The sequence below is a fragment of the Rhinolophus sinicus genome, chromosome 15, assembly GCF_057876585.1.
Source record: "Rhinolophus sinicus isolate RSI-liver-muscle chromosome 15, RSI-T2T, whole genome shotgun sequence".
Classification (NCBI taxonomy): Eukaryota; Metazoa; Chordata; class Mammalia; order Chiroptera; family Rhinolophidae; genus Rhinolophus; species Rhinolophus sinicus.
In genome coordinates this window covers 133,989,657-134,004,467 of record NC_142515.1, presented here as the reverse complement: position 1 = coordinate 134,004,467, position 14,811 = coordinate 133,989,657, and the positions used below count along the sequence as shown (strand labels likewise).

Below are 14,811 nucleotides of genomic sequence, written 5' to 3'. Positions count from 1 at the left end.
ATGTGTATTGTTTAAAGAAAACTTAGGATAAATAGCTTTATTATAAAGTTATTAAGGTACAATTGGATTTTTAATACAAGTTCTGAGAGTCAACTACCTTCAAGACATTTGTAATGAAGTATATTTTTTTTTAGAAATAGTATTAGAAGGGAAAACTGTGTGTCGTGAAGTGGCATCTATATTATTGCCATGTATGCTCGAAAATGAATTCTTTTTGGTGGTTTTCTGACACCAGTGTTTAATGGTACCCTTATTATAACCCATCTCTGTGTATATAAACTAAAAATATATTTAAAGAAGTAGAAAGAAGTGTGCATGATTCACCATGCAGCGCAGACTAACCCTTTGAAGTGTAAACGAAGCCAGGCCCAGGCTCCTTGTCACTGCAGCAGCCCTGGTAGCCATGGGGAGGCGTTCTGGTGCAGGAGGGAGCCGTAGTCTTGTCTCTGCCGTTACTGCTCGGCAGTGTGGACGAGTGCGGTACTTCTCGGAACCTGGCGTGACAGCACGAGGACACCTGTGACAACTGCTCAGCTTTATGGATTGCTGCAAATACTTATGGGGGAAATGGCATAAACTTTCGTTTTCAGATCAAAGCAGAGATGCTTTGAGAGGACTAGGAGATTCTTAAGTTTGTTTTTCTGAATTGTAAAGTGTATTCACTAGATAGACTATGCGAGCAATTTAGTATATATGCATCTCCTTTATCAGTTACTCTTCTTAATATATGTAGACGTCTGCGTGGGGGACGTATCTATCTACATCATTTTATCTCAATGAAACTGATGGCATACAGAAAGTAAATTTATGAAGAAAGTCACTACTTAAGGAAATGATTCATATATTGGTTATTCCCTGTTTGACTGAGTGTAACTATTTTGTAAATGCTTTATAAATTTATATTTTTGAAGTTTCCGTCACCGGAGTGGGACACAGTGACCCCTGAAGCCAAAGATCTCATCAACAAAATGCTCACGATCAACCCCGCCAAGCGCATCACAGCCTCCGAAGCTCTGAAACACCCCTGGATCTGTGTAAGTGTCACTTGCCAAAGGCCCCAGGCGCAAGCGTGGAAAACGGACTCGCCTTTAAAATTTCTGTCATGCATTTAAAATAACCTTTGCAGAAAAAGATTAAGTGAATGAATGAATGAGTGTTGACCCCAGGTGTTTAACAAGGTTAATTTCATAATGGTTGAAAACCCCTGTCGGTAGCAAAATCTGACGGACACAGATTGCTGAATAAATACAGTAACACGAGGCGTGAGTGTGCGCCTACCAGCTATTGTCATGCGCATGCACAGAAGTTAAGAAAGTGACGCCAAGACCAAGTATTTCCCAGGAGAAAAGATCCCACAAAGCTCATTATCTATAGCTGGGCAGCTTTGGAAGCTGGGAGGAAGTTTTAGTTGCAGGAAAGAAGGGCCACGGAGACTGAGTGTTCTGGACATGTGCTAAGAAAACAGTGTGATCTTGGGGGGAACGTAGAGATCTCAGTAAATTTCTAGGGTTGAGGGTCAAGTGTTAAGGCGATAAGTAAACCAAAGACAGTTCTGTAGAAACACGATTAAAGACATATTGTCACGAAGATAATTGGGGAAATTACCTATATTATCTGTGCGCTTTCTATAGATAACTGGTGTGTCTTAGTCACAAACAGCGCTGGCAGAGTCAGTCTTTCATCTTGAGGGAACTTTTCAATTGGACACTTGCAAGTTCATCGTGTGGGTACAGGCACCAGTCACAAGACTGGAAGAACTTGAGGATACTGTTAAGCGTGACATGTCTTAAACCCCAGCTAAGCCTCTCTTTCTCCTCTGCCAGCAACGGTCGACGGTGGCCTCCATGATGCACAGACAGGAGACGGTCGACTGCTTGAAGAAGTTCAACGCCAGGAGAAAGCTGAAGGTGAGCCGTGGGACCCTTCGTGGGGGTCGGCTTGGCAGAGTGAGAAGTGAGATGGTGACCTGCAAAGGCTCTTCAGAGCCTAGGCTCGCTGTCCACTGCTGGGCCCTGGGGACATGTGGTGGGACGAGAAGAAGAGCTGGGTGGGGGCAGCTGTGGCCCTCCTGTCGGTGGGAGCTGCTGGGTACCGGCCACCATCACGAGGGGCTGCTGCTCTCAGGAAACAAAAGCCCAGACCGCAGGTGAGGCTAGGAGGTCTGTGGCCGAGGACCACGTGTCCGGTCAGGCAGCATGACCTCTGCTTGTTCTTCTGTCTCTCGCAGGGCGCCATCCTGACAACCATGCTGGCCACCAGGAACTTCTCAGGTACGTGTGTTAAGGCCCCTGCTCCCTGTCTTCTGTTCCCTCTTTGGAACTGAGGATAATTGAGGAGAGCAGCGCTGTCATTTTGTTCAGGGAGGGCAGGGAGTGGCGTGGACTCGGCCATCGGGGCCGGCAGGCTGCTCACTGGACGTGGCGGGAATCAGGCAGGTGACTGGCCGCCTGTCGGCAGGGCCTCCCACAGGCACCCACGAGTGGCAGACATGCTCCCGTCCTGGGCTCAGCATCCCCAGCCCAGAATTATGACTGACATTTCATAAAGCAATAATGATGAAGACATTTTTCGTCTCATTCTCACTGGGAATCCCAATAAGCACAATTTTTAAAGGCCGTCATTGAGGGACCCACTTCTCTTAGGCCAGAGTTCTCTCAAAAGCGCAGTAGTGTCTAGACTGTAAAAACGTTTACAGTGTTCAAAGGGGTCGAAACCCGGTTCCCAGACAAGCTACCCCCCAGCGCAGTGACACTGCAGGGCGAGAACAGTGCCCCACACGACTCTGTGCCAGAAATAAGTTTTAAATAATGGCCGAGTGAGGCTGACCCTTGTATTCACTGTAGGAATGACTGTGCAGAAGGGACATAAGTACATATCATTTCCAGAAGTTATCTGAGTTGTGGGCTCTTTTCGGCAGCTGGTCTCAGAGGACCAGCTTTCCAGGTCGGGGTTGGGAGACGTCGGTCAGCCCCACGCACGGACGACTGAGGCAGCCCCTCCGCTGCTCTTGGCAGCCTGCATCTGGCTGTTGAGCCCAGAACAATTGTTACACAATGGTGCCCAGAATGCGGCCGTTTTTCTTTGCCTACTGTCCCCATGGGAATAACCTGCCGCATCTGATTGTCCAGCAACTTCTCATTCTGTCTTCCTGCCTCCTGCTTGGCCTGCTGTTGTAGTGACACCAGGTGATGGTGCAAACCGTTATCAACACTCTCAAACTCCTGAAACCACTGATTGTTTACGATTGTATGAAGGGGTCCCCTCTGTCCCCACTGCACTCAGTTATACACAAGGTGAAACCGTAAGTGGCTTTCCCACAGCTGCCACCGCACTGTCAGAAGACAGTGACAGCCCAGTGAGTGACGCTACACTGAGGGATGGTGTTATGAGCTGTTCAGTGTAGTGAGACCTGTTAGTGCCTTTGCTGAGTTACCTGTTTTACAAATAGTTCATTGATAGTTGACATTTATATGGGTGACTCAACTTCATCTCATCAAAGAGTAACTAATATGCACTATATCGAATAAACTAGTATTTCACTGTGCCCCAATAATGAGCGACTCACTAAAAGGTAGGATGGTTTACACAGTATATATTCTTAATGAGAAACTAACTTGAAAAAATATCCAGAATAAAAATTGTGTTTCGTGAAGGTCTTAAATATATTGGCATAAATTGGGCCTTTTTAAAACATGTGCACCGGTGTGTGTGGAAGCTTTTCTTTACCTCACATTTTCCTTTCAGCATCGTATAAACTAAAAACTTAGGACTAATAGGTAAATTTATGTTGTTTCTGAAATGTCTTAGCACGAAAGGCAGTTTCTGTAGGTTCATCGCGTCGCAGCCGACCAAACACCTTTGAGCCCGTTCCGTCTTGTACTTGAAATCGCCTCCAGTGCTGAGCGTTTCACTCATTGTTTCATTGCAAAACACACTCTGTAGTCTGTCCGTACGTTCATGGTTATAGAGTTGTTTTTATTTCTTCCTTTCTCCCCTCTGTGGAGTGTATTCTCATGAGGTAAGATGGGTGGGAATTGAAAGGGCCGTTCCCGCCTCCGGCCCAGGCCCTGCCCTGATCCACGGTCCCCTCCACGCTACGCAAGGCCTGGGCTCTGAGCTTACCCTCACCTGGTCACTGCCGCAGGCCTCGCTTCCGGTTGCTTCTTAGCTCCAGGCAAATAGTATTACAACCAAGGCAACCGTTTCTTACAGTCTCAGTTACCAGTACATTATTAGCTTTGATGCTAAGGACTGAATAAAATTAACATTTTTGCATCTTTTAAATAAATTTAAAATTATACCAAGTGGTATCAAAATAATGCCCAAATCCAAAGGGCAGCAGGGAGTTAACGTGTCCAGGCTGTTCTGCAACGAGGCGTTTTTGCCTCAGACGCCAGATCCTGTTCTGCTGTATGTAATGATGACGGGTGTGGCTCGAGGGAGGCCCCCCCCCCCCCCCCCAGCAGCCTCCACGGGGTCCTGGTCGGCTCTGAGCTCTGAACCCGTGTGTGCCCAGTCAGCAGTGCACGTTGCAAGGACACCTCCACCCTTCAGTGCATTCAAGTTCAGCAGGGGTCGGTCAGAGCCCTCCAGGAAAGGGGCCTTGTGTATAGGTCAGTGCCCTGTGGGGATTCTCGGATTCAGCTGGAGATTTCATTTTGCTTTACACTGTGTGTGCCTCAAGTGTGTGGTTTTTAAGTTTTCAGTGTAAAGACTTTCTTTACACAGGCTTTGTATCCTGATTTTGAAGTATGGAAGAATGCATAGTGCCTTTTCTTAAAGGTCATATGCCAAGCATTTAAAAAATTTGCTCTAGGTCAATAATGCAGCATTTCATTTTAAATACAGTTGTTAATATTTTTTGTAAGAAATGAAGTGGTCTGATTTCAAAAATATGTATTGAAACAAAGATGTTATTTAGCTGAGCAAATTTTCACAAATCAGTGTTAGACCTCTAGAAAGAGGGCTTAGGCTGCAGAACTGACGAGGCCGCCATACTCATGTGGCCGCTCACGTAACATAGTCTGGAAGCTGGTGTCTGGAGGCTGAAAGAACTTTCTGGATCACAAAGGCACCGTCCACTTAAACTTCCAGAACCCCTTCCACGGCCAACAGTGAAATTAAGTCCAGTAACATAACTGGCAGCGTCCGATGGTATGCAATGAGCTCAGTGAGCATCGAATTGGATGTGGCAGAACCAAAGAAAGTGATTCTGCATTTCCATGTCCTGTGAGCTCAGCTCACCTTGACCTTGAGGCTTGGCGGGTGGGGGTGTAACCCAGCGAACCTGTCTTGTTGTCTGGCTGCAGCCTTCTGGCATCGCTCACTAAAACGATCTCACTCTCATTTTGCAGCAGCCAAGAGTTTGCTGAAGAAACCAGATGGAGTAAAGGTAAGCTAAGCAGTGTCCTGAACCATTTCTGACTCCAGATGCTGGATAACTTTTAAATGTTAAATATAATACGTAAGCTTTTGCAGCTTGTTTTTTATAGTTTCTATAAAGAATGCAAGTTGAAATATAAAGTAACACACAAAGATGACTAATATTTGTGCCAAGAAAAGCTGTATTTTTCTGTTTTATTGCACATTAAATAATCATGACAAAATGGTACTTTTATGTGGAGTTGCTATGGAAACTTAGCCACTGGGCCTGGAAAGTGGCTGGATGTCCCTGTGAGGGCAGTTATGGTGAAGGTCTTAGTGGTCCCTGGGCTTCTTCCATCGTGAGGTATCGAGACGTACTCGAGGTGAATGTTCTGAACAAATACAAGAAAATTTTTCAGAAAAAAGACAATAGCAGTGTATTTTGACTTTCTTAGATTTCTAAACAAAGTAAAACAGCTGATTTCCTGTTGATTGCATTTTGTTTCATGGAGATTTCCCTTAGGTTGATGGTCACCTCATACTTGCATCACGTTGGCCATCTTTCCAGACTTGCCTGATGTCTTGCTTCTGTAACGCCTTTTTCTCTCCCAGTGGCAGATGCAGACTGCCTCACGAGCACTTGCGCATTCTTGGGAATTAGTTAATATTCTGACTCTTTGAACTTGACCCAAAGTGTGGTGGCCAATCGTTTTGAAAATATAATGTAGAAAATCATTTGTCATGCGTGTCCATGCCCGTCACTTCTTCCCCACCACTGTGTGTGACTTGGGAGTTTCCAGAGCTGTGGTTACTGTGCACAGTGGCCTTCCTCAGCCTCTGACGTCCCCTTCCTTCTGCAGAGCGCATTCAATGTAAACTTCAGCAATCAGTTGATTCTGCCTTTTTCTCAGTTAACATTGGTGGAAAGGTGATAGTTTAGCTTTTCCAAATGTTTTATTCTCCTGTGTTTCTGTGCCATTCAGCGATGCTGAACCCACCGTTCCTATGGAGACACTTACTGTCACTACTCTCCATATATAGAAACACTTCCTGAACTTTTTCCTTCTAGTCAACTTACAGCATCTCTTTAAAGACAAAATTATTCTGTTCTCCGTGCTCTGATTCCTAAAAATTCAACCGGTCATATTTTTTTTATTTCCTTTCTCTTTGACTGGTCAATTCAGAAAAAGCAGTCCAGTTCGAGTGTTCAGATGATGGTGAGAACCTCTACCTGCCAGATTTCTCCTGGGAAAATTCACACCTAGGGACCCACGGCCTTATGTACCTAAGTTAGTTACATGGGGAAAGTACTCTTACTGGTCAGGGCTGATTAGCCAAAAACGCAGTGTCCGCATTCACATAATACTGTCTGTCTTTCAAACGGAGTTTTCTAAATGTGTAGATGTTCACGCCTCCATGTGCGAGTACAGGGTCTCTTATGAGGGACAAAGTCCCAGTTCCTCTTGAAACTAAAGAGACCGTGACATAATGAGTGTCTGTTCACTGATGAGTGAAGAAACGCTGTAGGATTATTTGTAAATACTGGTCATGACACTGAAGTAGGAGTGACTCTTAGTTCAGACACGCCATTACACGCCCACTGGGGTTTATAAACAGTGTGGAAGTGGGCTTAGCTGGCTAAGCACCGTCAGAGGAAACACGTCTTCACCTGGAAACCAATGGAGCTAAGCCCTGGGGAGTAGAAACACCTTGTTCTGCCTCATCAGGGTAATTCAGTGCATCCATCGTTTAAGTATCTGATTTGATGTAGGTTTTTTGTTTTTTTTTTAAGAAAAACTCTCTGCCTCCATAACACAAAGTGACTGTGTCTCATGGCCAAAAGTGCCAGAGCTCTGCGTGTGGCTGAGCCCCGGCTATGGCTGAGCCCATACTCAGTGGTGGTCACGTGAAAGCCAGTCCACCCAGCCTTTTCCTTACATGTTCTCCTCTGATTCTCCAATTAGTTAACACTACTCATACCTTCTAAAGCTTTCCTACAGGGCGGAAGACCCACACGGACGCTTACGTGTCTGTACCGAAACGTAACCATGGTGCTGCTGGAACTTCGTGTTTAAAGGGACTTGCTGTGCCTTGCAGTTCAGAGTGGGCATCCAGACGGACGCCCTGGTGGGAGAGAGCAAGGGCGTGCAGACAAGTGTGCATGGGTGTGCACGTGGGACATTTGTACCCAAATAAAGCAGTTCCTGGCAACCACATCCTAGAAAAAAAGGCAACTGTCTTGCCTCAAAACCAATACAAATAAAGACTTCCTCTTTCCTTCCTTGCACCCACTGACAGGCACGCACACGCGTGAGCGCTGCATGCGTGTGTCACTCGTAGGCCCTCTGACTGGGTAGGCAGCCGCTGTGTGTCGCCAGGCGCCCCTCCGCGTAGGCAGCTGTCTGCACGCACTCCCCGTGCGTCTGGTCCGTTCTGTCCTCACGCAGAGGTGGAGTTTGAGCCCCCTTTCAATAGCTCTGTTGTCTCTCATCTCTGCTTGGCTGCTGCCCAGGTTTTATGTTAAATTCTGTGCACTTTTATTTAAAGCCAAGTTTTAAACAAACTTGATGCAAACTACAGATGGATGGTTTAATATTTAGAGAGTTTTCCAGGAAAGGGCACCAGAGGTTCTCTCCCTTTTCCTGCATGTCACAGAGCACAGCGCCAGAGCGCCTTTAAATAAGACCCCAAGTCATCCCGGGGGTGGGGGGATGTGGGGGGGGGGCGAGGGGGTTGGAGAAGGGCCCACCTGCTGCTTCAGGTTCTGAGCCATGAAAGGAAAGAATCCCCAGAAAGCTCAAACGACTGGTTGCTGTAATTTGTAAATACTCATGGCATTCATTTTTCTGCAGTATGTTTCTCTTTAACTCCTTATGCACATTTACGCGAAAATTATGGGATGGGATGTCGTCCTTTAGACAGTAATAAGTAAAGAAAGGGCCTACATCATATACGGCAAGAAAATGGATGTCAGTTTCTTTCCCTGTATGAGAGAACCATAATATAAGTCGTCATACGTGAGTTTAAATGAACATTGATTACTACTTTTTGAATCTTTGATTCTTCAAGCCCAAACTCAAGTGTAGTTTCAAGTTGCCACATGTCTGTGGACCCATTGCAGTACCTACTGACTCTCAGTCACTCACAGGGCTCATGACCTTTTCTCTGAGGACAAACCCAATGGTGTTGAAAGCAAGGGAACAACATTACCGAACGCAGTCGTCAACCACAGCAGTTAAGACTTTGACAGAACAAATAGTGTTTTCCTCTGAAACAACTGTAAAAATAAAGTCGTTTTACAATCAGAATACAGTAAAGAGTTCAATTTTGTCCATTTATAATTGAAGATGTATTTTTTAAAGGAGACCAGATTTGTCATTTAAAAAGTGTATTACCAAATCTGCATTTCATCAGAAGTTTTTAATTGGACACCTACCAAGCAAAGTGGTGGTGATTCCCCAGGGAGAGACGGTCCGTGAGGACTTCAGGCTCAGAATAAGATGAGGGAATCTGTGTTCGTTTCACACCCAGACACCTGACCTGGGCTCCCCGGGAGAAGCTCCTGTCTGCCCGCCGAGCCAAAGCCCCCACGTGGGTCTGGTCGTCCCAACGTCACAGATACTGTGCCGCCCTGTGTGGGCCCAGGGGACTAGATGTGGTCACTCCCGTGATGTCGCCATGCCTTTCGTTACCCCCAGTGACTCTTTATTTCTGTGTCTGCATCTCCACCTAGACGTGCTGCAGGTAGAGACTTTGTTCCCGAGGGTTAAGGCATCTCTGTTTCTGTTTTCTGCACACCTACAGATAAACAACAAAGCCAACGTGGTAACTAGCCCCAAAGAGACCGCCCCTCCCCCGGCGCTGGTACTCCTGGACTCTGTAACCCTTCCTGCGTTCTTCACTGTTCTCTGTCGTTTCTCTCATGTGCTTTCACTGTATAGACGCATAGATATGAGTATTTTGTTTCGTTCGGTTTTGCTTTTGTTTCTGCTTTCTAAGATACGGGAAAGTTCATTTTTTCATTTCGTGAAGGCAGTTGGTTGTCAAGCAGTGTGTTTCTAACATGGGGCGACCTCATTTCGTTGTTGGACGTCATGCTGATAGCTGTGGTCTTGGCGACCACCTCTGCATGCGGCCCTAGGAATGCGGTGGGACGCGCTTTGGTTGCTCTCAGCTCTCCTACTGATGACAGCTGCCGAGGTCGGGGACCCTGGGTCCTTCTGTGAGGCGCTGCTGGCATCAGGGGCAGCTAAGGGGACAATCGCGGAGCACAGTAAATGCAGACCTCATTCCCCAGTTCCCTCTCACTAACAGACAGCATGGCTTTGGAAGACCTCACCTTCTGACAGTAAGAGGCACTGGAAAATTTAAAGTTTGCTGTTTACTGTATCTTAAATTAAATTACCACTGTTTCACTTTCATCCAGAGAATGAAACCGCATAGCACAGAGCTTTGAATTACCACTGGGGACCAGTTTTGTCCATTCCAATCAGAGTCACACTATCAACAACTGCATTAGTTTAACACTGAGACAGTGTCATGTTAAAATCTCAGATTTGAATCCTGGAATTGAGTTCTCTGAGTTCCACAGTATTTTCCCCAGGTATGATTTTGAGAAATGTTTCTGATTTTTTGCTGACCTCTGTACTGTTGTTTTCAAAGAATCTCAAATGTCGGGATGATTTCACTTGGGTTCACCAGGAGGCCCAATTTAAAGCCATTTAAAGGAAGACAGCAGCTGTGCAGCAATGAAACAGCTGGTGACCCCGGCAGGGAGAGGACTCCGGGAGCCGGTCCCAGAGTGGGCCCAGCTTGGAGGAGACTCTCGGGGGCTGCAGTGACTTCCAGTGGACAAGACAGCATGTGATGACAGCACCAAGTGTGCCACTGGTGTGGGGACATGAGTCTCTTTCACATCAGTTATTCGAGTGTTACTTTCCACTTGGGCATATTTCTTCAATGTTCTGGTGGAAAGCAATAGCAAACATAATATTTGCATTATGGACAAGCATGGCTTTACGAGCAAATTGTCTGTGTAAACACAGAGGGTGCAAAAGATGTGTGCACCTTTTAAGAAAGGAAAACTGTATTAAAATTGTAATACTCAGTCTATATAGATAACACAAAACGAATACAAGTCACGTTTGACTTTTACAATTATAAGAGGTGCTCAAAGTGGTTCCCATCAGCGTCCAGACACTTCTGATTACTGCGAACTACAGCTTGAGCAACGTTGACCAAAGTGTCCACTTGTATACATTTTTTGGCACCCCCAGTGTATGTTCCACAAAACAGAATTTTCTTTTAGGTATAAATCAGCACAGAGCTTAACAGCATCATGTCTCAAATTATAGTAAAGATATGATTCGTTCTAGAACCCTTTGCATGAACCTTTTAAAGTTCCTTAGAATTTCTTAGGGATTTTGAAATACATTCTTTAGGATAGTCCTTTGTAGGGGGGGTCCAACGGTTCTAGATTTCCAAGGGTATTTATCTGTGTATAAATATCAGTGATGACACCATCATCGATGCTCAAAGCACAGCAGGAAAATGTCTCAAAACGAGTTTGAGGTCCTCCAAAGAGTGCTGCTGTCCGGTGGCCATGGCCACTCACTGAGGAAGCAAGGGAAGCTCTGTGTGGTGCGGGCCTTTGTGAAACAGTGGCTGCCTCGCTAGGTCTGCGGCCTTCAAAGCCTTGTCTGTACGCTGACGAGAATAAGGCCTCTGCATGCTGCTGCCGTCTCGGGGCCCTGCGGCGGGCTCACCGGGAGCTCCCCCATCCGGCTCGTGTCCGCTGCAGCCTCTGACAGTCGTGGACACTGCTTGAGCCCTGGTCACTGTTTGTGCTGTCAGCTGGCTCCTTCCATGCTGTGCCTCTCACCAGTCCGAATATACTTACCAATGCAAACTGTTTCTTTCTCTATTTTGTTCTCACTCAGGAACCCCAAACTACTGTTATCCACAACCCTGATGGAAACAAGGTATTCAGAAAGAAAGATCAACATCGTCTTGCTTTAACAAGATTACACATCTCATCAAATATTAAAAGCAAAATTAATTGTCTGAAAATAGGAAAGAAAATCCTTAGCCTTTTTCTAGCACACTTTCTTTTGGGCCTAATCTATGTAGAACTGTACACATATTTCTGTTTCAAAAGAAAAAAGAATGACATCTTGAAAGAGAAACGAGTGGTATCAGTAGTCAGTAAAAGTCGGGTTAAACAAGGTCTTTACGGCAAGAGACTGTGTATCTTAAGCAAGCCCACCTGGGTTTTTCGGTTGGTTTTTCCTCCCATCCCTGTCTTGCATTGTATTTTAGATGTATTCTGCATGAAATTTTAGAATTTCTTGCTGTCTCATTCCACTGTCGTCAAAAAAATCAACTTGAGTTCATAGGTATTTGTTTAAGTTTAATGTTGCTTTCGAGTTTATTCTGTTGCCATGGTGTTTTTTTTTCTTTTTCTTTACTTTAAATTCTCTGTTGTTGGTGTTGTTTTGTTGTTTGGCATGAATTTGAGGAGAATACGGGAGTTTTCCTTCTTGTGAAATATGTTTGTTTGTGTTGACCCATGAGCATCCCAGTAACAGACATTGGACTTGCTGAAAGAAGGCTGTACCGTTTCCCCTCCACTGTAGCTTGTCCGCACGCATATTAACTAAGTCACGGTCCTTGAGTACGAGTCTGCAGCGTGAAAGGAGACATTTTCTGAACATAGCCCACGTACCGAGTTTCTTCTCATACATCATGATAGCTCTTGGGGGAGGAAAAACACTTCATGAGACTCTGAAATAAGTCCTGGGTCTTACTTCTCCTTACTCTCAGCAGCAATGTTTAAGTCAGAAAACACGTTTTTCTCTGGGTTAGCATTTAGTTATCAATAAGAAAACCATTAAAGTAAACACCATCCAGTGCTATATTCTTTATGATGAGATGTAGCTGCCAGTCGTGACACTTAAAATGCTCTAAGTCCCTAAAAGACTGGAGGCTCCCAGGAACATCACACAGGAAAATGGGTTTTGCCAGAATCATTAGCAAGTGAAAGACCACGCACAGCAGCTGGAGTGGACGCTTCTAGGCCTAGCTCTGCCCTTTGTAAGAGTCGCTGCATGTTATGTCTTGCTTACATGAGCTAGTTTCCTCGTAAGTGCATGGGTTTACTTCATGTTGAGCTTAAGTTTGAACTCTAGGTCATGTTAACAAAGCATGAAGACTCTTTGGTTTTGTGTGGGTGGAGACTCTGGACACATCTGTAATTAGTCTGTCCTTTTGGTGTAAATATTCTGTGTGATAGTTACACAAATTGATCGCTTTTTTAAATATCGAATCTCTAAAAGGACACTGCTATTTGCATCATTTTCCAAAATCTGCTCTTCCTCATGGAGCACTTACTGTAGCTGTAATCAGAAGCTAGTTTTCAATGTTTTCACTCTGGCCATCAGTCATTCCAAGTGGAAAATCGTGTCTTATGAATATTACTACATTTCTTGGCTAGAAAATCCATTATAAATGGAGAAACGTGCCAAACCCTTTTTAAGGAACATAACTTAATGCTGGCTGTTGCAGTGTCCCTTTAAGTGTGCTTCTGAATCTCCAGCCTCATTTGTAGTTTTACAAAGAAATAGCCTTGTCTTTTCCTTATGGGAGTGGGTTCCAGTAACGGCCAGTTTCTGACTTAGAAATAAATGAAAAAAATCTAATTGTCCTTGGAAGTAAATTATCCATTATGGTTCCATTGTGCCGATCGGTCACAAACGTGGAAATTCTCGAAAGCACGTCCAGCACACCTTCACTTAGCAATGAAGTGCTTTGTCTCTGCAGAGAAACAAGGCGGGCGCATCTGCTGTGCATGCAGTCGGATGCAGTGCCTTACACAACAAGGGACTGCGTGCTGACTGAGAATGAAAATTGTTCTGCTTCAGGTTAAGATTCCTTAGGCTGATGGCGTCAGTGTCCCTTACGCGCACAGACAGAGCACGTGCTGTGCTACGGTGCAGTTTAGCACAAACACATCCGTAGGTGGCTCTCAGAGGAAGCGGCACGTGTGGGCCGCATCTGCAGCTCACCTGGGTTGTGGTGCTTCCCAGCTCAGGCGGCCAGAGTGCTCCCTTTGTAAATGTTTGTGGCATTTGGCATTTTATGTCTGTTCAGACCATGTCACGTGTTTGTCCGTCTGCACGTCAGCACACGCACACAGCCTGCTGGACAATGCTGCATGATGTGAACGCCACTCGCCAGTTGTTTAAGAAGCAAAGGAGAAGCTGTTCATTGTTTGCAACTTAAAGTGTGTTTTCGCCTCCACAGGAGTCGACTGAGAGCTCCAACACCACAATTGAGGACGAAGACGTAAAAGGTACGATTGATGCCGCCGGGAAGGCCCAGCTCGGACTTGCGCGTCAGGAAGGAACGTGTCTGTCTCAGCTGATAATGCAGGCGCAGGGCCTGTGCGGTGACACAAAGAGAATTTCCTTTTAGTATTTTCTTAACGTGTCACTATTATTTTGAATGCGTGTGTGGGCTTGGTCAGGTTTTTTCACATTGTGTTTTTCCCCTGTTTTAATTGTGCATTTGTGGTTATTGGAGCACAGTGTGACTTGAAACCAGTAATGACGTAATCTTAGAAACATAACACCCAATTGTAAGTGTGTCAGTCAAAAGGAAACATGAAATGCATGTGCACTGCGCACATTCCTGAAACCTTCTAGAAAACAGTTTTATGTTCAAGAACGGAGTGTGACGGTAACTATTTTTTAAAAACTTCCAGTCGTCTGTCCTGGGTGTCAGTGGATTTGCATTTGGCAGCCTTTTAATCGTGGCTTTTCGTGTACTTTCCTAATGTGCCCTGGCCCCCGTGCTGTGCAGCGCCTCCCCCGCCCCACTCCCAGCGCCCCTCTCTCTGGGGCCGTGGCCGTCCCAGGGCGGCTTGTTTCCCCTCACTTGCTTCTGCAGGTCTTAACTCGCCTTTTGTAATCAGTGTCTGTAGCAACAGCTTGTACAGGCCACTTGTCACAATAGGGAAAGCAGAAGAATGAAAGGAAAGGAAGTATAAAAGAAACTCAGAGAACTGGTGCATCAGTTAATGAAACCTCCCCTGGAAGGATTACTTACCTAATGGTATAAACATAGGTGTCATTAGCAAGATAGTTTTGAAAATCTGCCTTCACATCACAGAAGAAAGAACCTAGGAACTCTCAGCTCAAGGAGACTTACAGGTAATTTAGGAAATAAAAATGGCAGCAGAGCCAAGTTGCCGACCAGCTGCCAACTTTATTCTGTTAGGCGCCCTCCCCGTAAGGCTGGCACCCTGACCTGAGTCGCCTCCACCAGTGGGAGCTGTGTCAGGCCTTTGTTTAGTAGGTCTATTCACCACACACTTGCCCCGGAGCTAAAATTTGAACTAAAGTAATTTCGTGCATCACTGGTTCTAGCCCCACTAGATAAAGAGATTCC

General features: G+C 45.5%; 1 protein-coding gene across 13 annotated transcripts in view; it reads left to right on the top strand.

Moving 5' to 3' along the window:
• CAMK2D (calcium/calmodulin dependent protein kinase II delta) overlaps positions 1-14,811 on the top strand; it is a 188,526-nt gene that overhangs the window by 156,956 nt on the left and 16,759 nt on the right. For 2 of the 13 annotated variants that reach the window (XM_074338630.2, XM_074338637.2), the window contains exons 10-16: positions 912-1,034; positions 1,824-1,907; positions 2,228-2,270; positions 5,355-5,392; positions 9,169-9,228; positions 11,304-11,345; positions 13,666-13,714. In XM_074338630.2, the coding sequence (XP_074194731.1) occupies positions 912-1,034; positions 1,824-1,907; positions 2,228-2,270; positions 5,355-5,392; positions 9,169-9,228; positions 11,304-11,345; positions 13,666-13,714 (439 nt within the window). The remainder of the gene's footprint in view (positions 1-911; positions 1,035-1,823; positions 1,908-2,227; positions 2,271-5,354; positions 5,393-9,168; positions 9,229-11,303; positions 11,346-13,665; positions 13,715-14,811) is intronic. The other 11 variants (XM_074338633.2, XM_074338645.2, XM_074338644.2 and 8 more) reach the window with 9 other exon arrangements.